This window comes from Trachurus japonicus, chromosome 11, assembly GCF_045865225.1.
Source record: "Trachurus japonicus isolate A0001 chromosome 11, Traja_1.0".
Classification (NCBI taxonomy): Eukaryota; Metazoa; Chordata; class Actinopteri; order Carangiformes; family Carangidae; genus Trachurus; species Trachurus japonicus.
The window spans coordinates 1,461,948-1,485,804 of record NC_140917.1 but is presented as its reverse complement, the minus strand read 5'-3'; the positions used below and the strand labels follow the sequence as shown (position 1 = coordinate 1,485,804).

At 40.5% G+C, this 23,857-nt stretch overlaps 2 protein-coding genes across 2 annotated transcripts; both read right to left on the bottom strand.

The window, feature by feature from the left end:
* Positions 1-1,741: 1,741 nt before the first annotated feature.
* Positions 1,742-6,428, bottom strand: rpl11 (ribosomal protein L11). Its single transcript, XM_085790640.1, has 6 exons — positions 6,319-6,428; positions 5,358-5,508; positions 4,555-4,661; positions 3,082-3,213; positions 2,215-2,325; positions 1,742-1,823 (listed from the first exon to the last, which is right to left on the bottom strand). The coding sequence occupies exons 1-6, from the start codon at positions 6,322-6,324 to the stop codon at positions 1,794-1,796; spliced, it is 537 nt and encodes a 178-aa protein (XP_085646766.1). The 5' UTR covers positions 6,325-6,428; the 3' UTR covers positions 1,742-1,793.
* A 1,838-nt stretch (positions 6,429-8,266) lies between these two features.
* Positions 8,267-18,908, bottom strand: LOC146977867 (cyclic GMP-AMP synthase). Its single transcript, XM_085790638.1, has 7 exons — positions 18,678-18,908; positions 17,356-17,578; positions 15,824-15,954; positions 13,604-13,763; positions 12,265-12,364; positions 11,421-11,543; positions 8,267-8,651 (listed from the first exon to the last, which is right to left on the bottom strand). Exons 2-7 carry the CDS (start codon positions 17,552-17,554, stop codon positions 8,267-8,269), a joined length of 1,098 nt encoding a protein of 365 aa, XP_085646764.1. The 5' UTR covers positions 17,555-17,578; positions 18,678-18,908.
* Positions 18,909-23,857: the final 4,949 nt, after the last annotated feature.

Here is a 23,857-nt window from a genome sequence, read left to right as displayed (position 1 = left end):
AAAGAAAGAAAATGTGACAAAGAAATTTAAATGAAACAGAAATCACCCAGAGTAAATCTCACCTGTGTCTGAGCTGTGGAAACGTCTTGACGACTAATTTTTACCGAAACTGAGACAAAAACCACCGACTGAGGAACCGGTGAGACTCCAGCCATCGATTTATTAATGATCAATAATCAATAATCAGTATCAGTTATCTGTCCCGAGGTGGTGATGATCGGTCTGATGATCGGCTCCTCTGATTGGCCGATTCCCTCTGTATTGGACGAGCTGGTGTCTGTGGAGTTTCACTGAACAATAAAGCTAAACTATTCAAAACCAACAGATCTCTGTGTTTTCATTTGTGCTCTGCTGCTGCTGCCGGGGCTGATGGGAAACGTAGTCAGAAGGATGAAAGATAAACCTCAGATTCTGAATAATGGTGTTAACAGACTCACATTTTAAAGTTGATTTTGGGATGTTTTTTTATTTGTTTTCTTTAATCTCAGCTCAGGTTTGTTGAGTTTTTAGAAAATTCACTTTCACACTGAACAGTAGAAAATACAGTAAATGAACCTTTAGTCTGTTTCCAATCACAATATATATGAGAGGATAAATGATTTATTTCAAATGATCTATTAAATGTTCACTTTATTTTCCAACCAGCACTGTGAATGTTCAATAAGGACAAGATCAATTTAAATAGTTTGTGTTTCATTTAGTTATACCTCATTGTGTTTGTCAACATTTGTGATTTAAATAAAGATCAGATAAAATTTCCTGACCAGAAATGTTTTTTTTTATTGCAATTTGAGTTTTACTTTTAACACCGAGTATATTTTTAAAAAGGCAATGCAGCGTTAGCATCAGAAACTTTAATTCTTTTTATGTGAGTCAGATTATTTTGGATCAAAGTCATATAGAAAGCGTGCCGTTACAATATATGTACATGGTATGGTCACCTGGGGGTTAAAAACAGAGCCATATGGGCAAAAATTATTTTTAAAAAAATAGCCAGTAAAATCATAGGATGGGAGCAGGAACAGCTGGGATGTATTTATGACGTTAGAGTTGAAGGAAAAGCACATTTTGTCTGATCCCAGTCACCCCCTGGCCAATGAATTTCAAAAACTCCCCTCAGGAAGGCGCTATAGAGCTGCCAAACAACGAAGATAAATTTTCACATTGTGGACAATAAATAAATAATCTATAATATAAATTTATGAAGCATTTGAGACACGTTTCAGAGTTAAATCTAATTCAAAGAGCAGCTCTGATCTGTTTGACTGACACTTAAACGCATCACTGGCTCCACACTGACCTCATGTGGTGAAAACTCGCTCAGATGCCCAGGAACCAAAAGGTCAAAACGTTAAACTCTGAAAATAAATAGTAATATAAATCCGTTAACAGCCTAGATTTAAAACAATTATATGGACACAACAAATTTAAGTTTCTGAAAATGAGGAAATGAACCCGATATTAACTTTGTTCAGGAGATTTTCAGTGACATGGATGTAAAGACTTTTCCTACTTAATTTTGTTATAAATATTTTTATAAAAGGTTCTGTACAAGTTGTTATAATCTTATAACATGTATGTGAAGTGAATTATTTAGTTTTTAAACGGGGAATAAATGTCAGAATGTTTGTTGATTATATATACGGTATATATATTTTTTACTCGTTTTATCTCAATATATATATATATTGAAATCTTTGTAGTGAATCTAAACTGACGAGAAACAACATGAGACCAAATGTCATTTTTTCCATTTTATTACTTTCATACAAACAAGATGAAAAGGTGGTCCTTTACTTCCCGGGGAGGATGATACCATCATACTGGAAGAAGAGGAGAGAAGAGGGAAAACGTTAACACTTCTGTCATTAGATTAAAATCCAACTCTTTTACACTACGACTAAACTCAAAGTTACTTTAAAATCAGAAATGACATGAACTTGACTTGTTTCCTTTTGCAGCCTGAGGCCACAAACTCAAACTGTCAAAGTAAAAATCTACTTCCTGTGCAGCTCTAATGACTCAGCCCAGAGGAGTTAACGAGTTTAGATCCAGTTTTGACCTTATTAACTGTCATTTATTAACTGTACAAACAGCTTTAAAACGTTTTCCTAATCCAAAATCAGATGATGAAACATTTTAAAGTTCATGTCGGCTAAATTTAATCAGGAAACGAGCTAAATAAAAAGCTGTCTGTTCTGTCGTGTGACTCACTTTCTGCTGGAACCAGCGCATGGCCTCCTCTTTGCGGATGCGGTGCTTGAAGCCGATGCGGCCTCGTTTCCGCTTCTTGTCGGCGATGCTGAAGCCGGGTCGGCCCAGAACCTGGACACGGGGGAGGAGGAGGAAGAGGAGGAAGAGGAGGATAAGAGAGCTGCTCAGACACAGAAACTCAAACACACAAACTGGTTCTCTGCTCAACAACAACATCACAAAACAGCTGAAGCGCTGAGCTCCTCATCTCATCTCTGGAAGATTTTACTGTTGCTCCAAACGTCAAGGATTTAAATTATCAAAAGAAAATTCAACAGAACTTTTACTTCATATTCTAAATGTCAAAAACACTAGAAGACAAACTACATGGTGTGTTACAGTGATTCACAGCTTCATGTCAGAGAAACCGACATGATTTACTGCTTTAACCAAACTCCTCCAGACAGAATAATGTAAAAACAGCATTGATTTATTTATCCACTCATGTTTGCTGAGCATCAGGAGTTGAGGAATTTAAAAACACAGAATCAAAACTTCATTAATCCAACTGCTCTGCTCTTAAATGAAGTAAAAAAAAGTGTAATTTTAACTTTTCAAGTGTTGATTTTTGTCAAATCAACACGACTAGATGCAACTAAGAGCAACAAAAAGCTCCAGTTCCACTAAAAGTGAATGAATCTACATCCACTCAGCTGCAGCTTCAGCTCAACAACAGACACAGAACAACTTGTTAAAGCCACAAAAACCCAGCGACCAATCAGAGATAACCACGTCTTTAAGTTAAAAGTCTTTCACATAAACTGTTAAAACTTCAGTTTCTATGGAGACGTGAACACAGGACGGCTCAGACTGCTTCCTGTCACTCACCACGTAGAAGTCCAGTCCGTAGATGCCGATGCTGGGGTCGTACTTGATGCCCAGATCGATGTGCTCCTGGATGCCGAAGCCGAAGTTCCCGGTGTCGGAGAAGTTGTTCTTCCTCAACTCGTACTCACGCACCTGGAGGAAGAAGAAGAGGAAGAGGAGGAGGAGGAAGAAGAGGAAGAGGAGGAAGAAGAGGAGGAAGAGGAGGAGTTTATTATTATTATTATGACATCATCATACCGGTTCATCAAACACTGACTGTTCATATGTGATATTTCAGTTTTGGTGCCTTAGTTCAGTTTAAAAGATCCATTAAAAATCACTGTTGAGTTTCTGTTCTGTGCATTTTGTCAAAGTCAATAAAACCCTGGAAACATCTGAGCTGTCTGGTTTTTTAGAATAATTCACTTATTACACAATGATAGTCATATTTATCCATTTTCATCCTCTACTGCAATTTGAGACACAAGTTTAACATAAAAACACATCGAGACTCAACATTAACGTTCGTTCAATGTTGTCAACTTAAACAAATACATGAACCAAGTCTGTTTAACACATGAGATCTGAACTATTGTCAGTTATTTATTATCAAACCATAATCTGTTAACATAATGCAGAAGGTCAGGACACCACAAGGAACAGATCAATGAGCCACACAGTGAGAAAAAAAACAAGACTACTAAGATTACTATTTTCCCTCCAAAACACTTAAAGGACAATTCCAGGCGAATTCAACTCAGGGGTGTATTTTCATATCATTTTAGGTCTAAAGGAATGAATCTCAAGATTTTCAGTTTAATGTCTCCTGTTTTGCGGTAGCTGCGTCTGTCCCCGCATCGCCACGGCAGCAATGAATGGGAGTGGATGTAAGTTCTGCTGTTTAGGCTGTTTACATCCCTCAAAGCCACAGACAGCGTCAGATGGAGACTCAAACATGCACCGAGAAGTTTATTTACTTCAAGCAAGCCGACATGTTTGTAAAACTAGATCTAATTCAAAGTCTCCCGGAGTCTCGCGCGAGACCCAGTTGCCGTGCGCGGTGTGTTCAGGTGCAGTGGGAAAAGCTACCGTTTGTGTCATAAACACAGGAATATCAACTCTTTACTTGCTTCAAGTAAAAAAAAATTCTCGGCGCATGTTTGAGTCGCCATCTGACGCTGTCTGTGGAAAAAAATGCGGCTTTGAGGGCTGTAAACAGCCTAAACAGCAGAACTTACATCCACTCCCATTCATTGCTGCCGTGGCGATGCGGGGACAGACGCAACTACCGCAAAACAGGAGCGATTAAACTGAAAATCTTCAGATTCATTCTTTTAGACCTAAAATGATATGAAAATACACCCCCGAGTTGAATTCGCCTGGAATTGTCCTTTAAAGAGTTCCTTCTCTGTATCCGTCTAAAACCACTGATGTTAAGTTTCTAGATAAGGACCAAGCGAGACTCTTCAGGTGTGGACGTCGTGTGTTTCTCACCTTGAGTCCCTTCTCCAGGATTTCCTCGGCTTTGGCTCCACGGACGGTGCAGTGGACAGCAATCTTTTCATTTCTGCGGATACCGAAGGATCTCACAGTGTAGCGGGCTGCAGGAGGAGAAACAAGGACAAAGAGTCAACTTCAACCACACAGCAACACGTCATCATGACACCTGCAAACACACCTTTACCCCACAGCTGCATGTCCCCCCACTTTATCACATAACACACTCTAGTTTACCTCTACAGTACAGGTCAAAAGTTTGGACACACTCAATGCATTTCCTTTATTTTCATGACTATTTACATTGTAGATTCTCACTGAAATTCCACTAATGAACCTGACAAGGCAACACCACCTGTGAAGTGAAAACCATGTTCAGGTCAGGTTCACCTCTTGAAGCTCATCAAGAGAAGCCAAGAGTGTGTAAAGCAGTAATCAGAGCAAAGGGGGGCTACTCTGAAGAAACTAGAACTGGTGGGGGCAGAGATAGAGGAGGAGGAGGAGGAAGGAGAGGAAGAAGAAAAGAAGAAAGAGAAGACAAAGAAGAAAAGACCTGTTTTCAGTTATTCACACTTTTTTGTTAATTCCACATGTGTTCATTCATAGTTTTGGTGGCTTCAGTGAGAATAAAGGAAACACATTGAATGAGAAGGTGTGTCCCAACTTTTGGCCTGTACTGTACTGTACTGTATGTATGTATATCCTGCTGATAATAAACAACTTAAACAACAACAACTGTATGTATAGATGAATTAAACCACCCACACAGACGGATCAGAGGCTCTAGCTCCTCCACTCACCCTTGGAGAAGACGGGGGTCTGGCCTGTGAGCTGCTCCAGCACCTTGGCAGCTCGGGTCAGCCTGTCTCCGCTCTCGCCGACGCAGATGTTCAGACAGAGCTTGCGGATGCGGAGCTCTCGCATGGGGTTCTCCTTCTTCTCACCCTGGTCCTAAAGAAAGAGGAGAACAACACACAAACACCCATTAGTACTCTGCAGCTTTTCATATTATTACAGTATCTGGATGTTTAGTTTCATTTCATGTGTGTTTGATTATTTTATGTGGCTTTTAATGGACCCCAGGAGGAGTAGCTGCTACCAGGTGTATAGCAGCTAATGGGGATCTTGATAAAAATCAGTCAAACACAGTGTTACAACGTGGGAACCGACCACAGGCACCGTGTCACCTACAGCCACGTTGAACACACTCTTCACACCCACAGTTTAACGATTAACTCCGCTTTCATTAACAGTCTCGTTTTAGTATTTTCTCTAAAGACAGAAGCAGGTCTTGATGTGTTTCTTATTTCTCTGCCTGTCACATGCCGGCCGGACATGTCCGTACATAACCCGGCTAACTGCTGTTAGCATCAAGTTACCTCAACTGACACAACTGGAAAATAACCAACACAACCTCACAACAATTAAACAGTTCATATTTACACAAAGCTCGTGTTTGCTGAGCTGCTCTGGTTCAATAACGAGTCGTTAATCTGGGTTTTAACAGCGGAATTTCACCACAACTAAACGCTCGGCTCGGTGTTTCCCAGCGGCTAGCCCCGTTAGCATGTTAGCATCGCTCCGTTAGTCAACTTTAACACTAATCTGTGACATTTATTGGACAAATAAGACTCATGGTCGATGTCTCATGTTGGTGTCTAAACATCTGAACTGAAATCAGCCGTTAGAAACGCGCCGCGGTGCCGATGATGGTGGATTTAGACCGTAACTTCAGATCGTACGATGTGGGACGCTACTCACCGCCATGTTGGATCACTAGAAGAGGACGTTACGTTTCCGGCGGGAAACCTTTATAGGACGGTGCTCCCCGCAAATAGCGCCGACGGGAAACAAGCGACGGCGGCAGGAAGACGGTTCTGTTTTACCAACTTATTCACGTTTACTCATTTTAAAAGCAAAAATATTACTTTAAAAACAGACTAAATAAACAGTTGTATCTAAATTTATCACAGTGTTTATTAGTTTACTTATAGAAATGTATAGAAAACAGGTAAAGACATAAAGTTAGGCAGGAAGACGGCTCTGTTTTACCAACGAGTTCACGTTTACTCATTTTAAAAGCAAAAATATCATCTTAAAAACCGACTAAATAAACTATTGTATCTAAATTTAACACAGTGTTCATTAGTTTACTTATATAAATGTATAGAAAACAGGTAAAGACATAAAGTCACTACTGTGGTTCTTAACAATAATAAACTGTAGACCAGTATCAGTTGTAATGTGATTTATTCAGGGAAATAGATGTTGATATTTTTCAAATAAAATGAATGCATTCAAGAAATTGATGATAAATAGATGTCTGTTGATTCAACATAAGGAACAAACAAATTGCAAAACTACATGTAAAAAGTGTTGCTGCATTGTTTTACATAAGAATTCTTTACATAAAGGCATTACATTACACATGATTAAGATTGTCTGTCTCTCTCATCATAGAATATATATCTGATCTAGTTTGATATGCATGAAGTCTCCATAAAATAGAATAGAGTAAATAAAATAGAACAAAATTACTTTGGTTCTTTTCTCCTGTCTATGCAAAGTATTATGGCTATTTATAAAACTCTGCTTTAGCTTTAGAATCTTCATTGACACATCTCAATTGTATAAATACTAATCTACTTTCTATCTATTTTCTACTTTTCTACTTTCATCTACATAATGCATGTTTTAATTATCTGGTTTCACTCTCTTTATATATTAGAGCGTTAAAGCAGAAGTAAGTGATCCGGTGGTTTTGTCTAACTTCCTGTCAGCAGATGGAGTTAGCAGTCCCCGCCCTCGTCCCTACGTCACCACATTCACGGCGTCCCTTGGCTACACACACAGAGAGGACTGCCCCTTTATGCCGTTCTCTCTCCTCATTGGATAAAGGTTGTAGGATACAAGGAAAGTTTTCTCCTGGGCTCAGAGCAGAGCAGAGTGACTGACAGACCCGTGTTTCAGACCAAACACTCTATAGAAGTGATTGCTGTCGGAAGATACAACTATTTAAGACTTAGATTAACACAAATATATCACTTACTTCTGCTTTAAAGGGATAGTAGCATTTTTTTTAAAGTGGGGTTGTATGATCTACAAATAGCCCCTAAGTACTTTAATTGCAGTAGAAGACTCTCTACACTCCTCCCGTTAGCAACGCCAGCCCATAATAGCCCTGCCCAGAGATTTACAACATACAGTGTTGTGAACAGACCCAAAGAAACGGCCTATTTTCACGGCCTAAAAGAGGTTTTACCTGAAAAAAAATACACAGTTCCATTGTTCGCTATAATATAATTTTTTCCAGCCCCTCAAAGTGCAGGAAAAACACAGTTTTTATTTGGACCTAACCAACTCACGTATCCCTCCGCCCAGGGTTAGCGCCCACCGATCAGCAGTTGGTTAGGTCCAAATAAAAACTGTGTTTTTCCTGCACTTTGAAGGGCTGGAAAAAATTATATTATAGTGAACAATGGAACTGTGTATTTTTTTTTCAGGTAAAACCTCTTTTAGGCCGCGAAAATAGGCCGTTTCTTTGGGTCTGTTCACAACACTGTATGTTGTAAATCTCTGGGCAGGGCTATTATGGGCTGGCGTTGCTAACGGGAGGAGTGCAGAGAGTCTTCTACTGCAATTAAAGTACTTAGGGGCTATTTGTAGATCATACAACCCCACTTTTAAAAAATGCTACTATCCCTTTAATTTACACAAGAAACAGAAAACAGACAAAAACTGCAGCAAACAGAGGAACAGCAAACACCACGACCAGTTTATTCCTGCTGGCCGTGTCCAGACAGCGACCAGCGTTCAGCAGAGACGACTGGTTCAGACCGGTCGGGGTCGGTGGTGTCGGTGGTGAGGCGGGGGCCGGGGGCCGGAGCAGAGGGAGGTTCAGACTCCTCTGCTCCTTCAGCGCCCCCACCAGGAAGACCAGCGCCCTGCGGGGGAAGACTGTAGAGGAGAACAGGTTGCACTGGGGCACGAAGAAGTGAGGGAGGGAGCCTGTCTGAGCGTGGCTCTCCAGACAGGTGAGGAGGTGCAGGAAGCAGGAGGAGAGCCGCCGAGGAGCCCACAGGGAGTCGCTGAACCTGACAGACAAGACACAGGGAGTCGCTGAACCTGACAGACAAGACACAGGGAGTCACTGAACCTGACAGACAAGACACAGGGAGTCACTGAACCTGACAGACAAGACACAGGGCAAATAAAAGAGATAGAAGTCAAATAACAGAGGCAGAGAATCTGAAGGGCAGAGAGATTTCTGTTATATACTAAAACTAGTCCATAAAAAAACTGTAACTTTAACTGTATTACACCAATAATACCAGGTTGATCAATAGAGCTGCAACAACTAACATCTAATGAGTTAAGCTGAGGTGAGCTGCAGGTTCAGGTGATAACTCTGTAGGTTTATGACACCTTTCACATTTAAAAATTTTTCTATTGTCATTTGATTTTATAGCAATGAAATTATTGATTATAGCCAAGTTAAAGCAGCAGTAAGTGATCCGGTGGTTTTGGCTAATGCTGCGTTCCAGGCAGGCTTTTGAAATCGTAAATTACAGCTTCAAGTCACAACTTACGACTTTGTAGCGTTCCAGGCAACACACTCGTGTTTCTCCGACCTGTTTTACCGGTGAAAGTCACTATAACGGCCACTCGTAACTTCTGACCCGTGAACTCGTACCAGATCCAACTGGTAGGCTACGACTTCACGGTCGGAAAAATACGAGTTTCCTTGAACGCACCATAACAGTCCTCGTCCCTACGTCGCCACATTCACGGCGTTCCTTGGCTGCACACACAGCCCTGCATGCCGTTCTCTCTCCTCATTGGATAAAGGTTGTAGGATACAAGGAAAGTTTTCTCCTGGGCTCAGAGCAGAGCAGAGTGACTGACAGACCCGTGTTTCAGTCCAAACACTCTATAGAAGTGATTGCTGTCGGAAGATACAACTATTTAAGACTTATATTAACACAAATATATCACTTACTTCTGCTTTAAAGCAGTACTAAAGAACTTTAAATTTTGGTTGAGTTTGGCGGCGCCAGTGGCCCAAAGCGGTAGTGTTTTGCCTGAAGGAAGACTCCATTTCCCATGAGCACTAGCGTGTAGCGCCGTCAACATCCTGATCTCCCGGTGCATGGAAATTAACAAGAAGACGTCCAAACTAAGTTTCTGTTTCCAGCGGACCATTTCACAGTAAACACACACACACAATCATTGCTGCTCCCTCCTCGTCGTGACTCGTGAAAGTGAAAGTGAAACTTAAGTGAGAGCCGGGTTCCTACCATGCTCCTCAAAGCTGCTTAGTGACAGTGAAGGAGATACAGACCATAATGATACAGACCCCCTCAGGCCATGACAGAGGTGTTCTTAAACCTGTTGTAAGTCGATGTACCATCACAAAAGTTATGAAAATATTCATAGGCGGCGCTATCAATAGGCTAAGGGAAGCTTAGCTTCCCCTAGATTGTCACAGAAAATAAAATAAAATCATCACAAATAATAAAATGAAAAAATAAAATAATGTTTTTTTTTTCGTTGTTGTTTTTAAATTATATTTTAGAAAGAGGTGGGAAATACATTAAAACACACATTTTTAAAGTATTATCTATGTCGATGGTTTATTTATTTTTTATTTCAGTGGTATTTGACTGGTTACCTGCGTCATTACGTAGCCTACACACGGCGTAGCTACAACGCGCAGCGTAGAAGCTTACCCCTTTGCCTCGCTATGCTACTGTAGTCACTGACAGTCCAGCGAAATTAAAAGAAAAAAGCCCGGTAAAACGGACATTAGAAGGTTTTTGAATATCAAAATTGACGAGTCCGAGAGTCCCATGAAGCAGCAGCAATGAAGCCGACCACGATGCTTCCACGACCGGCTGCCGCCTTCTCTCCTGCCACTGGCCTCCATGATGACACCGGCTGCCCCCCCCCGGATACCGGCCACTGCCCGCGAGTCACCGGTCTACCTCACAGCCGCGCCCCCCCGAACACCTGCGCACACCCTCCTCCAGTCACTGGCCTAAGTTACGTCCAGACAGCAGCCCCGACCGCCCGGACACCTGCTGCCTCCCTCCTCCAGTCACCGGCCTACCTCTGGACACCTGTGTGAGCGCACATTCTCACAGGAGTTGCGCAACTGGATGAGGACAATGGCACAGCAGATACTGTCAACTCTGTTGCTTCTGTACATCGAGAGCGACAACTAAGAGGATTTAAACCTGAAGAAATAGTTGAAAAATATGACACAAACGCCCCGTGGCGTGCTGCTTAGGGTAAGAACATTGATTAGGTTAATTATGGGCCACTACAACAGCAAAAAAAAAAAACAAGTAGAGAATGAAAGGAATCATTCTGCTGCATCTCAGTTTGATGAACATCAAAACTATATACATCTTATATATCTGCCTGGGTAAAGACTTTTTTTTCTTTTTCTTTTTTTTTTTTGTCCCGTAGCTTCCCCATTCCTTCTGCCCTAGCGCCGCCTATGAAAATATTATATGAAGGTTGAAAAGTTCCTTAGTGTTGGTTTAAGATTGTTTTTAGTAAAACTGACAGTCCAATAATACAACTAACTCTTAGAGCCTCTAGTGCTGCTATTCACATTGTTAACCATTAAATTAATATGTGCAGCCACTTGTTCTTGTCTTGTTATATTTTTGATGTAAATCTGTGGTGAAATCACTTATAATTGATAATTAATGATAATAATTACAGACAAGTGACTGAGAAGAAACATGAGAAGTTGTTTTTGTTCCTAAAACTGATGCAGAATGATATTAATCAAACATTAATTAATGATAATAATAATAATAATCACATATAGATGATAACACAGATCAGAGTACCTGGCGGACAGCGTGTGGAGGAAAACCGTCTTCCCGTGGTACGAGCAGAGGTCGTCCAGCTCTTTGGGAAAACGTCGCTTCAGACCCTCGATCAGAGATTTAAGGAGCATCAGACACTGTTTACTGAGGAGGGGGGGGGGGGGCGTTTATTTACAAGAAAACACAACAGATTTGGTCTTCAGTTTGAATAATTATGATATTTATAAATATCTATAGCATAAGAACTACTGTGGAACTGTTATAATAGAAATTGTATATTGTAACTAAAGACTTTATTAAAGGGATAGTTCAACATTTTGGCAAATAGGCCCATTGCCATAATCCAAAAACTCCAAAACGCTTTCGTGGACAAGTTGTGACCTGCACATTCACCACGCTATGAGATAATAACACAACGTTACCACACAGAGTTGTTTTAGAGGGAAATACAGAGACTGTTGATGAAAAACTGTCCCTGAAGGCAACGTGCATCAGCAGTTTTACATGAATTTCCCTCTAAAACAACTCTGTCTGGTAACGTTGTGTTATTATCTCATAGCGTGGTGAATGTGCAGCTCACAACTTGTCCACCAGAGCGTTGTGGAGTTGTTGGATTGTGTATTTGATGAGTTTGATGAGGGAAACAACCAAGAAATCCCATAATGAGCCTCCTCTGTAGCGTAGCTCTGAGCAGCTCACGGCTCTGCTCCGCCGTTCTAAAAATAGCTTGCACCGACAATTAAAGGTAACGAACCTACTGCTATGACTATAGGGATTATAGCAATGGGCCAATTTGCCAAAATGTTGAACTATCCCTTTAAGGTAAATGGGATTTTTGCATGTCGCTGGAAGATGTTTGTCTCACCGGCAGCACTTGGTGGCGTTGCTCTCGCAGCAGGTCTTCGTGTTGCCGTGAGACGTGATGATTTTCTTCTCGATGAGAGAGAAAGAAATCCTCCAGCTCTCTGGAACACAAACACAACCAACATGAATGAATGAATGAATCAGTCAGTTCACCCTCAACTCCAACAGGATTTCAGCTTCTGCTTCATGATTCATAGCTGCAACAAATCATCCTGTTATTTCAGTATTTGACATATTGATTTTTTTATACCTGTTGTATAAACTGACTGTATAAAAGAAGAACAGAACGAGTTCCTTATTTAATCAATAATCAGCTCTGTGACGCATCGTGTGAATCTACAGTTGATAAACCAGGAGTCAGAGTGAAGCTACAGATAGGGGAGAGTGGGGTAAGATGAGCCAGTGGGTAAGTTGACCCACCCCTTGTTTCTAGGAAACTATAGGAAACAGTTAGCATGTGACCAAATATTAGGGAGGCAGGCATCATTTCATGGAGTCTGTGAAGATTAGAACCACGTGAGTAAAGTGGTTTAACATTTATGACCAAAAAAATCATTTTTCACTCTCGAGAGTCAATTTTGTCGATCATAAGTTTTATGAGAATTGTGTTTAGACCAAAAGAGATGATTGTAAATTTGTTTTATACATGGGTTGTGGTCTCTATGAGCTACAACATGAGGTAGTAAACCTAGCATGAAACTGCACCATTTTAGCTGTGAGAGCAATAAACCCAAGCTAAGGTAGCTGTGGGGTAAGTTGAGCCACCTATCCTATACACTTAGTGAATGTATTTTGGCTGTATATGTCCAAATGATTAAATCAAGATTCTGTATGTTTGTAATTACAGTAAGTATGTTCCTATAAACAGGAAAAGTTGTTTATAGTGAGGCCAAACTTTACTTTCAAAGAAAAATCTCTGGGATTCTTCCCAAGATGCCACGTAATCACAAAACTCCCCAAATCTCAGTGAGTTGGTGGCTCAGCAGGAAGTCCCTGCAGTTTGTGTTCACCTGTAGCCTGGACAGATGAAATATTAAGTAAAGGGGGAGGGAGGAGATGGATGGAAGGAAAGAAGGGGGGGTTGATCAATTTACCCCACTCCTATGGTCAAGACCACTTTTTTTGAACATGCTACTGTATATTTTAAAAACAGTTATATTTACACTCATTCTGTTAATTTGTAGAGATGCAAAACATCCTGAAATATATGCAGATGTGTTAGTTAGCAACAAAACTATAATTGTCTTGATGTAGTGATCCTGAATACAAAAAGTGGCTCAACTTACCCCACTCTCCCCTACATTTATTAACTGATTGAAGCTACTGATGGTTTCTCTCACCTTTAGCCTCCTCTCTGTTCTCCAGGTTTCGTGCTTTGAGTCTCTTCGGTACAAAGTAACAGGGGAAACTCTTGATCTCCTGACGAGCCTTCTTCCCCAGCCAGTTGTCCACATCTGGACCGTTGCGCACGGCGACCGGCCAGCCCTGAGACGGGTGCACCTGACACAGGAGGGAGGGAGGTCAATAATAATACATTTGATTTGTAATAATAAGTCATCTCAAAGGGCTACAGAAACCAGAAACAAAATAAACAAAAGACTAAGAGAAAAATCAGACACGTTAAAGGGACAACGAGGAGTTTTGTAAAAGCAAAGTGTTTCCACTCTACATTTATGAGCCTCCGCACCGTGAAATTCTTTGACCGGCGCAAGACAGACTCATGTTTTCATTCATCAAGAATTAAAGTCAGAGGTTGGAAGACGATCACATACCGTTGTAGTTCCCACCATAAACGGAGATTCATACGGCGGCGTTATTCTCATGACTCGCCACGAAACCGAAAGTAAAGAAACGCTGGTCGGCTCGCCCAGCATTTCCACCACCACTAATAATAACAAAATAACCATAGAGACAAAACCATAGATTTATCTAAAATGGACCATTAACAAGTGGTAACGGAGATTCATCCACATTAATATCAGACTTTTTTATAACCAAATAGAAACTCCTCATTGTCCCTTTAAAATCAGCAGAAGATTAAAAAAAAAAAAAAAAGGCACAGGTAGCCGAATAAAGTACATTAAAGAAAACAGCTAAAGGAGGAGATTAAAGTGCAGGGACAATAGTAAAAACATTTTTCTTTAAACATCTAGTGACAACCTAAGAATGCCTGCCTGAATTAACACCATGAATGTCGTTGTTCTTTAGCCACATTGCAGCTCATTTAATATCAATGTCTATGTTTTTTTTACTGTTTTCTATCAGCATTGTGTCCCAATGCATCATGGGTAGCTACACATGTTACTGTAAAACAATCAATAACACAGGTACGTTTACAGGGACCCAGGGCCGTTGTCTAGGGGAGAAAGGTGATGATAACTCTAGGGGCCCAGCGCCCAGTGGGGCCCATAAAAAACCCCAGTAGTCTAATCTTTGTATGACTGATTTATTCTGTGTAAGACCCTGACTAATACTCATAGTAATGCTGCATTAGCATCAAAACAAAGAAGGCTAAATAAAAAATGATAATACATACGTAGTCTAAGAAAAAAAGTGGAAAAGTTAGGGGGAGGGGCCCACTTTAGTATTCTTCAAGGGGGCCCAGAATTCCTAGCAACGGCCCTGCAGGGACCAGTTTGTTCCCTTGTAGCATCGTGACGCTGCAGACTGCTCTTTAACTGCTCTTTAACTGCTCTTTAACAGCTTTGTCCACATTCCCTCATTTTGTCTTTTTTAATAATCCAAACAAGACGTCCAACACCGAGGACGTGTTTCTAGTAGTCTGTCCGTCCTGGGTGATGATCCCTCCTCTGTTGCTCACCCTGAGCTTTCTCCTGGTTTTCCCTGTTAAAAGGGTTTCCATGGAGTTTTTCCTCAGTGGATGTGAGGGTCTAAGGACAGAGGATGTTGTTATGATGCCATGTGAAGCCCTTTGAGACAGACTGGTGGTAAAAACGGGCTATACTAATAAAATTGCCTTGCCTTGCCTTGTAGTAGTAGTAGTAGTAGTAGTAGACGTACAGTCCAGGCCAAAAGTTGGGACACACCTTCTCATTCAATGTGTTTCCTTTATTCTCACTGAAGGCACCAAAACTATGAATGAACACATGTGGAATTAACAAAAAAGTGTGAAATAGGCTAACTGAAAACACGTCTTTTCTTCTTTGTCTTCTCTTTCTTCTTTTCTTCTTCCTCTCCTTCTTCCTCCTCCTCCTCTATCTCTGCCCCCACCAGTTCTAGTTTCTTCAGAGTAGCCCCCCTTTGCTCTGATTACTGCTTTGCACACTCTTGGCTTCTCTTGATGAGCTTCAAGAGGTGAACCTGACCTGAACATGGTTTTCACTTCACAGGTGGTGTTGCCTTGTCAGGTTCATTAGTGGAATTTCACTGAGAATCTACAATGTAAATAGTCATGAAAATAAAGGAAATGCATCGAGTGTGTCCAAACTTTTGACCTGTACTGTAGTTTCTATCAGCGGTGACTCAGATGAATGAGTGGTTTAGCAGTAGATGTAGTTTCAGATGAATGAGTGTTTTTTTATGAATGAGTGGTGTTTTACCTCCAGAGCAGGAACCAGGTCCACAGAGATCAGCTCCTCTCTGTCCCTCTCAGTCCTGCACAGGGACAAGGTCACGGCCGGAGAGCTGAGCCGCTTCCTGTTCACCTCCCACCGGTGTTCACCGCCTGGGACTGGAGGCAAGGAGACAAGGAGACAAGGAGACAAGGAGACAAGGAGACAGGGAGACAGGGAGACAAGGAGACAAGGAGACAAGGAGACAAGGAGACAAGGAGACAAGGAGACAAGGAGACAAGGAGACAAGGAGACAGGGAGACAGGGAGACAAGGAGACAAGGAGACAAGAGCACCTTCAAGTCCTGGTTCAGTGCATCAGAATGAGGTCTAACAATGAGGTCTACATTCACATAATTCAGATAGATAGATAGATAGATAGATAGATAGATAGATAGATAGATAGATAGATAGATAGATAGATAGATAGATAGATAGATAGATAGATAGATAGATAGATAGATAGATAGATAGATAGATAGATAGATAGATAGATAGATCTCCGCTCCAGAGGAAAATAAATTAGTTAAAAGGAAAATAAATAGAATACAAAGAGGGAAATATATGATAAAATATATCCTGTTATACACAGTAAAGTGAGGCAGCAGGCTGCAGGGCGCTTTAGCTTTAGCTTCTTGACTTTAAACATTTGTGCAGAAAATAAGACGTATTTGTTTGGATTATTGTAAATTGTCGAGGACAGTTGAGGGTCCCGGGCTCAGCCTTCAGAGGGAATGTGCTTCTTGCTATCTCATGATATTATTTATGATCAGAAAACATATTTTTTTGCTTTAATACGACCAGTGTTGAAGACAAGGAAAGACGGTCATACTGTATGTGATTTGCAATTGTCCACGGAGGACTCTGAAACTTCTCCCAGCCCTTAGTCCACATGAGGGGGAGGAGATCATGAGTGAAATTTGAATTTTGGGTGAACTATCCCTTTAAAGATGGTACACATTGACCAAATAAGGCAAGTACCGGTGCAGAATGCAGAATTGGTCAGTATCACATGATTCACATATATTTAGCTTTGCATTAGCCCTTTAGCTAACACAACTTCTGTTGTGTTGTGAGTTTCTGTCAAATTGATAAAGTTTGTTTTCTGAATTTATAGCATGTTGGTCTCTCTGTGTGTGTTTGAGCCTTCACAGCCACCGTAGCTGCATCAATGACCTGTTGGTGCAGGAAAAGCAATGTAAAACCAATGAATCTGCTATCAGAGAAGTTTATTCATATGTTTTCTATGTCAAACCTATAGTGCCTGAAATGTTTTGTGTAAGAATATTAGAGTAAATGTGTCGCCACGGATGGAAGGAGTCAGATCACTGACAGGAAGAGTAAAAACATTCCTGTTTTTCAGCTTCTATGACTGTTTTTGTAAATCTCGTTATCCCTGCAGAAAGAGCCTTTTGTTTTATGATCCAGTTGCTTATAAAGTTTCACTGTGGGCTACTTTCACTGTGTCTGTATCTGCACAGTGTGAAACATAATGGTAATAGTATGTATGGATCATAAAACCTGTGTAGTTCTTGAGGAAGGTGCGGACCAGCCGGTACGTCTCAGTCAGGACTTTGCTGGACGACAGCGTCCTCTCGTTCTCCAGCAGGAAGGCCTGTATGGGCGAGCGCGTGGCCCGGACCAGATCGAGCCGGTAGAAGAGGCCGTCGTCCAGCGGTGTCATGACGAGACGAGCCGGAGCCTGAAGCTTCAGCATCATGTCGAACTCATCAGGGCTGTGGATCTGAAGGAGGAACACATCACAACAGAGAGCACTGACGGAATACAACACAATGCAAAACTGACCTTCTCCCTTTAAGACTACAGGCTGATCAATAAATAAAGTAGGTGGGAAGTGGAATTCATATTTTTTGAGATGTAACTCACCATTACTCACCATTTTGCACTAATATGGCCTTGTCAACCTGTCTGTTCACTTATTTTCTGTCAGTTTTTTGTTCTTTCTCTGTTTCTTTCCTTTTTTGTTTGTTGTCGGAAGAAAAACTTAAATAAAACAAAAGTTTCATTTCAATATCAATGTATTACAACTCTCTATCTTAGAAATATGCCGGATGGATTGAGTAAAGCTGATATTTATCTTCTTATCACAAAATGCTGGCTCCAGAAAAATCTCCCCACTACAGATACGTTTGTTAATATTGTAAAACAAACAACTCCAGTAGAGCAAATGACTTATTCAATCCAACTCCAAAAAGATTTGGGTGAAAAAAAAAGGCATGTTCTGTTTATTTGGCCAATGAGTGAGACTGACTGTTTGCCCATGTTTGTCTTCTGGATATACTGATCACCCCCAGACCTTGAATACACTGCAAAAACTCAAAATATTTCCAAGAATATTTGTCTTATTTCTTGTCCAAATGTCTCATTTCTAGTCAAAACTAATCTCTTTCCACTTAGAATAAGACTCATCACCTAAAAATGTACTTGTTTTTAGATCATTTTCACTTGTTTCAAACTAATTCTCACTTGAAATAAGTAGAAAAATCTGCCAGTGAAAGCAAGTTGTTTGTACTTGTAAGAAAGAAAAACTTGCTCCACTATCAGATTTTTCTACTTATTTCAAGTGAAAATCTGCTTGAAAGAAGTAAAAAGTGTCTAAAAACAAGCTACATTTAATGTGATGAGTCTAATTTTAAGTAGAATGAGATTTGTTTTGACTAGAAATAAGACAAATCTTCTTGGTAAGATATTGAGTTTTTGCTGTATGTGTAATTGTTCAGTGTTTTTGTATTTGTCCTTTGTTTTACCTTTTGTACTAGAAGATGAAAAATATCTATAAATAAAGAGTTAAAAAAATAAAATAAAAAGAGTCAGACCCTGACCTTGACCTTCTCGAAGTAGCTGCCGGTGGTGAGGAACTCAGCGCTCTGGAAGAACGGCTGCTGGCTGCTGCTCCTCAGGAAGCGGAGCAGCTTTTCTCTGAAGTCGTTGACGACGGCGGCGGCCCAGCTGCGGTCCCTCTGACCGATCCTCAGATCCTCCGCCGCTTCTCTGATCCACCGGGTCAGCTGGGGGGGGACGGGGGACGAGTCCTCCACCACCGGAGACCCACCGTCCTCCCCTGTGAAGAAGAGACACAGGACGAGGACACGTCAGAGGTGAAGAGACAGAAGCTTTAAAGGATCATTTCCGTTTTTTACAACCTGGACCTTATTTCTAGCATAAAATACAATCATTTCCTCCCCCAGATAACTCTGGTGTCATTTGGAGTCGTTCTGACGAAATTAGCCCCAGTGGAGCGGCGCGTATATCCGTATAATGTGAGAACACAGGGCAGCGCAATGCAGCCTCTAAATAACACATTATCTGCAGAGAAACTCCTTCATTTCGCCAATATTTAGTTCTGATAGGCTAGTGCTATTCCCCTCTGAGTCCGGGGTTAGCTGTTATCAACATCCGGGGTCTGTAGGTTGACCTACTGACCTCTGGCCTGGATGATGTCATCTCTGAGCTTGTTGCTAATGCTAATGCTACGGTTGGTTTCTGCGTGTTTCTGACTTGTCAGAACAAAATGAGCAGCTGGATGAAGTTCAGCTTCCACAGGCTTCCTCTCCTCAACCTGGACTCACTAAAGCTCCGGCTAGTTAAGATAAAAATGGACCCGAATGCCGAAGCAGAATGATTATTATCAGAATGAGCCGCGCTGTGTGGCGCTCAGAGATGACATCATCCAGGTCAGAGGTCAGCAGGTCAACCTACAGAAATAAGGTCCAGGTTGTACAAAACGGAAATTATTCTTTAAAGGGATAGTTCACCCAAAATTCAAATTTCACCTCATGTGGACTAAGGGCTGGGAGAAGTTTCAGAGTCCTCCGTGGCTTCTCTGAGTTATGGGGGGGGGGTCCGTGCAGCAGTATTTGTCCATATAATGGTTGTCAATGGATACCAACTTTCTTCGTCCAAAAAGACACACCAAAAAACATCCAAATACCTCCATACTGCTCGTCTGTAATGTCCGTCTTGTATTGAAGCCCCAACATGAGAAATTGTCCCGAAAAAAAACTGAGACACTGGGAGCTTCCGCTACAAACAAGCTTAAAATACAGACTTATTTAATTTGTTTCGGAACAATTTCTCATGTTGGGGCTTCAATACAAGAGGGACATTACAGACGAGCAGCATGGAGGTATTTGGATGTTTTTTGGTGTGTCTTTTTGGACGAAGAAAAGTGAGCTCCGTTCTTATATGGACAAATACTGCTGCGCCAAGGACTCTGAAACTTCTCCCAGCCCTTAGTCCACATGAGGGGGAGGAGATAATGAGTGAAATTTTGGGTGAGCTATCCCTTTAAGATGCTGAAGGAGGAGGAGGAGGAAGGTTGTTCAACCTGGTGTCGGTGGTTGTTGTGGCTGAACTCTGAGCCTCTGGGGAGTCGACTCGTCCTCTCTGAGTTTCATCTCTCTGTCCTTCATCACCTCGTCGTCGTCTCGGCCTTTAACACACAGAGAGGAAACATCAGGTGGTTTTCACTTACTGGAGGAAAATCTAAGGTATTTAAGTCATTATTTTACCAGAAAAGAAGAAAAACTAAACAAAACAGTGGTTATTTTATGTCAAGAAAACCCAACATGTTCTGAATTAATCATTAGATGATAAATAACATATTGTACAAGAATGCTTTTTCATGAACAGTCAGTGTTGGATCAGGATCTAAAAGTAAAAACATCAACATCAGTGTGAGTCTGAGAGAAAGTACGGAAGTAATAATAAATAATAAATACTGAGTATCAGCAGCAAAAACACTCAGCTGGCATTATGGACAGTGATTTCATATTTATTACATAATTAATTAATGCTGATGCATAGACTTACAGTAAGAGCATAGGAAACTTTACACCAGTGAGTAAAAATGAACACGAATCATTCACTTTCTTTGAGCAACGGAGGATAAACTGTGTCATGAACCTAAATATTAGAATAAAACAGGCAACGACTTGTTTGGTCTAAAATCTAAAGACATTCCCGGTCCGGTCGTCTCCTTGGAGATGATCGATCCTCTATCCTGTATCCAGGGCCGTTGTCTAGGGGAGAAAGGTGATGATAACTCTAGGGGCCCAGCGCCCAGTGGGGCCCATGAAAAACCCCAGTAGTCTAATCTTTGTATGACTGATTTATTCTGCGTAAGACCCTGACTAATACTCATAGTACACTGTAAAAACTCTACATCTTTCCAAGAATATTTGTCTTATTTCTTGTCCAAATGTCTCATTTCTAGTCAAAACTAATCTCTTTCCACTTAAAATAAGACTCATCACCTAAAAATTTACTTGTTTTTAGATCATTTTCACTTAAATTCACAATAAGTAGAAAAATCTGCCAGTGAAAGTAAGTTTTTTGTGCTTGTAATAAGGAAGAAAAACTTGCTCCACTATCAGATTTTTTCTACTTATTCCAAGTGAAAATCTGCTTGAAAGAAGTAAAAAGTGTCTAAAAACAAGCTACTTTTAATATGATGTGTCTTATTTTAAGTAGAATGAGATTTGTTTTGACTAGAAATTACATTTTGACTAGAAATAAGACAAATATTCTTGCTAAGATACTTGAGTTTTTGCAGTGTAATGCTGCATTAGCATCAAAACAAAGAAGGCTAAATAAAAAACGATAATACATACGTAAGAAAAAAGAAGGAAAAGTTAGGGGGAGGGGCCCACTTTAGTATTCTTTAAGGGGGCCCAGAATTCCTAGCAACGGCCCTGTTGTATCCTGCAGCAGCAGCAGCATCACAGTTTGTACGAGATGACAGGAAGAAGGAAGAAACGTCCAGACACAGAGAGAAATTCATGAGAGGAAACGATGATGTTAAAAGCCTGAAGGAAGAAAAGAGGGAACAAACAGAATAAATGAGTGGAGGAAGTCGACTGATTTATAATCTATGAGCTATGTGGAAAATGCAAATAAGGCGAGGTGTGTGTGTGTGTGTGTGTGTGTGTGTGTGTGTGTGTGTGTGTGTGTGTGTGTGTGTGTGTGAATCCGGGTCCTGTTGTTCTGAGAAAGACAGACAGGTGAGAGCTCAGGTGATGTTGTTATCAGATCAAACATGACACCTGGTCTCATTCAAAAACATTTTCAACACGTTTTGTGTGAGAAAATAGCAAAATAACAGAATTGTTTTGATGTTTTCACACATCTGCAACATCTGCCGCTGAAAACTGTGTAAAATATAATGAATTATACTGTAAATGAAAGATAGATAGATAGATAGATAGATAGATAGATAGATAGATAGATAGATAGATAGATAGATAGATAGATAGATAGATAGATAGATAATATAGATAGATAATATAGATAGATAGATAGATAGATAGATAATATAGATAGATAGATAGATAGATAGATAGATAGATAATATAGATAGATAGATAATAGATAGATAGATAGATAGATAGATAGATAGATAGATAGATAGATAGATAGATAGATAGATAGATAGATAGATAGATAGATAGATAGATAGATAGATAGATAGATAGATAGATAGATAGATAGATGATGAACTGACCTGGTGGAGGAGTGTCTGTCTGCAGTGAGTTGTTCTCTGTTGTGTTGAGTTGTCGTCTGTCAGCTGCTTCTCTCCAACATCTTTACTTTCACTTTCAGTTCCCATGAAATCAACCAGGAGGATGATGAGTTTCTCTTCTCTGTCTCTATGCTTTATTATTTTTCTTTTTTTGTCATTCAGATTTTTATTTGTTTTAACATAATATCTTTACAAACACAGTCAAATGTCACAGATATGGCATAAAAATGAATAGTCTGTTTAAGAAAGTAAAAAGAAGAAACAGATAGATAGGACGAAGAAAAATGTGGTTTATTATTATTACTACAGCCTCTCTGTCCTTGTGAGTTTCCTTAGATGTTAAAGTTAATGTGACATGATCAGAAACAGGCTGTTAATTAACATGCAGCAATGACTTCCCTCTTTGTGTGTCTGTGTTGCTTTAAGTCTGTTTGTCTCTGTGTTAGTGAGTCTCAGTCTGGGTGTGGTCCTGCTGCACACCGTTCACCTGTTCACCTCAGTCTTTAAACCTTCACTCTTGGAGCTAATCCTCCACTTACCTTCAGGTTTACAGCTTCTTTACCTCTTTACTTCCTGGTTTGACTCCTAACACCGAATCAAACAGCTATAAACAAACCAAAACAACTGAAAAAAGACACAAACCACAAGAAAGACACACAAAAACAACCTCTTAGACGTCTTATAAAGAGCCAGAGTACAGACAGCAGAGTTAAAGGACCAGTGTGTGGGCTTCAGTGACATCTAGTGGTGATTAATAACTTCATCTCTTCCATCTGGTCTTCAGGTGACCTATACATGCAGAATCCCCTCTACAGAGCCAGTGTTTGGTTTGTCCCTTCAAGGCTACAGTAGAAACAAGACAACCAACAAAAACACAGTGACCATAGCTCCAGCTAATGATGCACAAACCAAACGTGGTTATTGATATCATGTTTCATATCATATTAACATATTGTTTGACTACTTGGTCTCAAGCGAGCAACACTGCTCTCAAACCATTACTTTCACTATACAAAAAAACCCTTAAAGTGCTGGACAGGAAATCCAATATCCAATACTATCATCATTGTTATATTTTACTGAAATACAAGCTGTTAAATTGGGAAAACCTGATTAAATATTCACACTCTTGTCTTATGTACAAAATCATACATGGACGTGCGCCTCCAGCATTGAATCAGTTTATAAAAATGGTATCAACATCTACTCGGAGTGCAACTAGAGGAGACTGTGTTGTCGCGTTAAGAAAAAGTTCTTTCAGCCAGTCTGCGTTTTCTATTAGAGCTGCTCGTGAAAGGAATTCTATTCCAACTCACATTAGGAATATTTCACCTCCTTTAAACACTTTTTAAAAAAGTGGCTAATTAGTGGTCAAGGCTGTGAACATTACATTCCCTGTCATGTTGTCTGTCAGTGTATTAATTGTCTAGTATTGTTGCTTTTTGTGCATGGCTTCTAATGTGTCCAATGTGTATAATGTGA

What these genes read in the sequence shown, in the direction of transcription:
- rpl11 (XM_085790640.1), bottom strand. An exon ending in ACGGACTGGACTTCTACGTG is followed by an intron (nt 2,326 to 3,081) that starts GTGAGTGACAGG and finishes CCCCGTGTCCAG; the next exon opens with GTTCTGGGCCGACCCGGCTT. An exon ending in TGCGCTGGTTCCAGCAGAAA is followed by an intron (nt 1,824 to 2,214) that starts GTGAGTCACACG and finishes CTCTTCTTCCAG; the next exon opens with TATGATGGTATCATCCTCCC.
- LOC146977867 (XM_085790638.1), bottom strand. Translation starts at nt 17,554, where the DNA reads ATGATGCTGAAGCTTCAGGCTCCGGCTCGTCTCGTCATGACACCGCTG. An exon ending in CTTCCTCAAGAACTACACAG is followed by an intron (nt 15,955 to 17,355) that starts GTTTTATGATCC and finishes CCTTGCCTCCAG; the next exon opens with TCCCAGGCGGTGAACACCGG. An exon ending in CTCCACACGCTGTCCGCCAG is followed by an intron (nt 8,652 to 11,420) that starts GTACTCTGATCT and finishes CTTGTCTGTCAG; the next exon opens with GTTCAGCGACTCCCTGTGGG.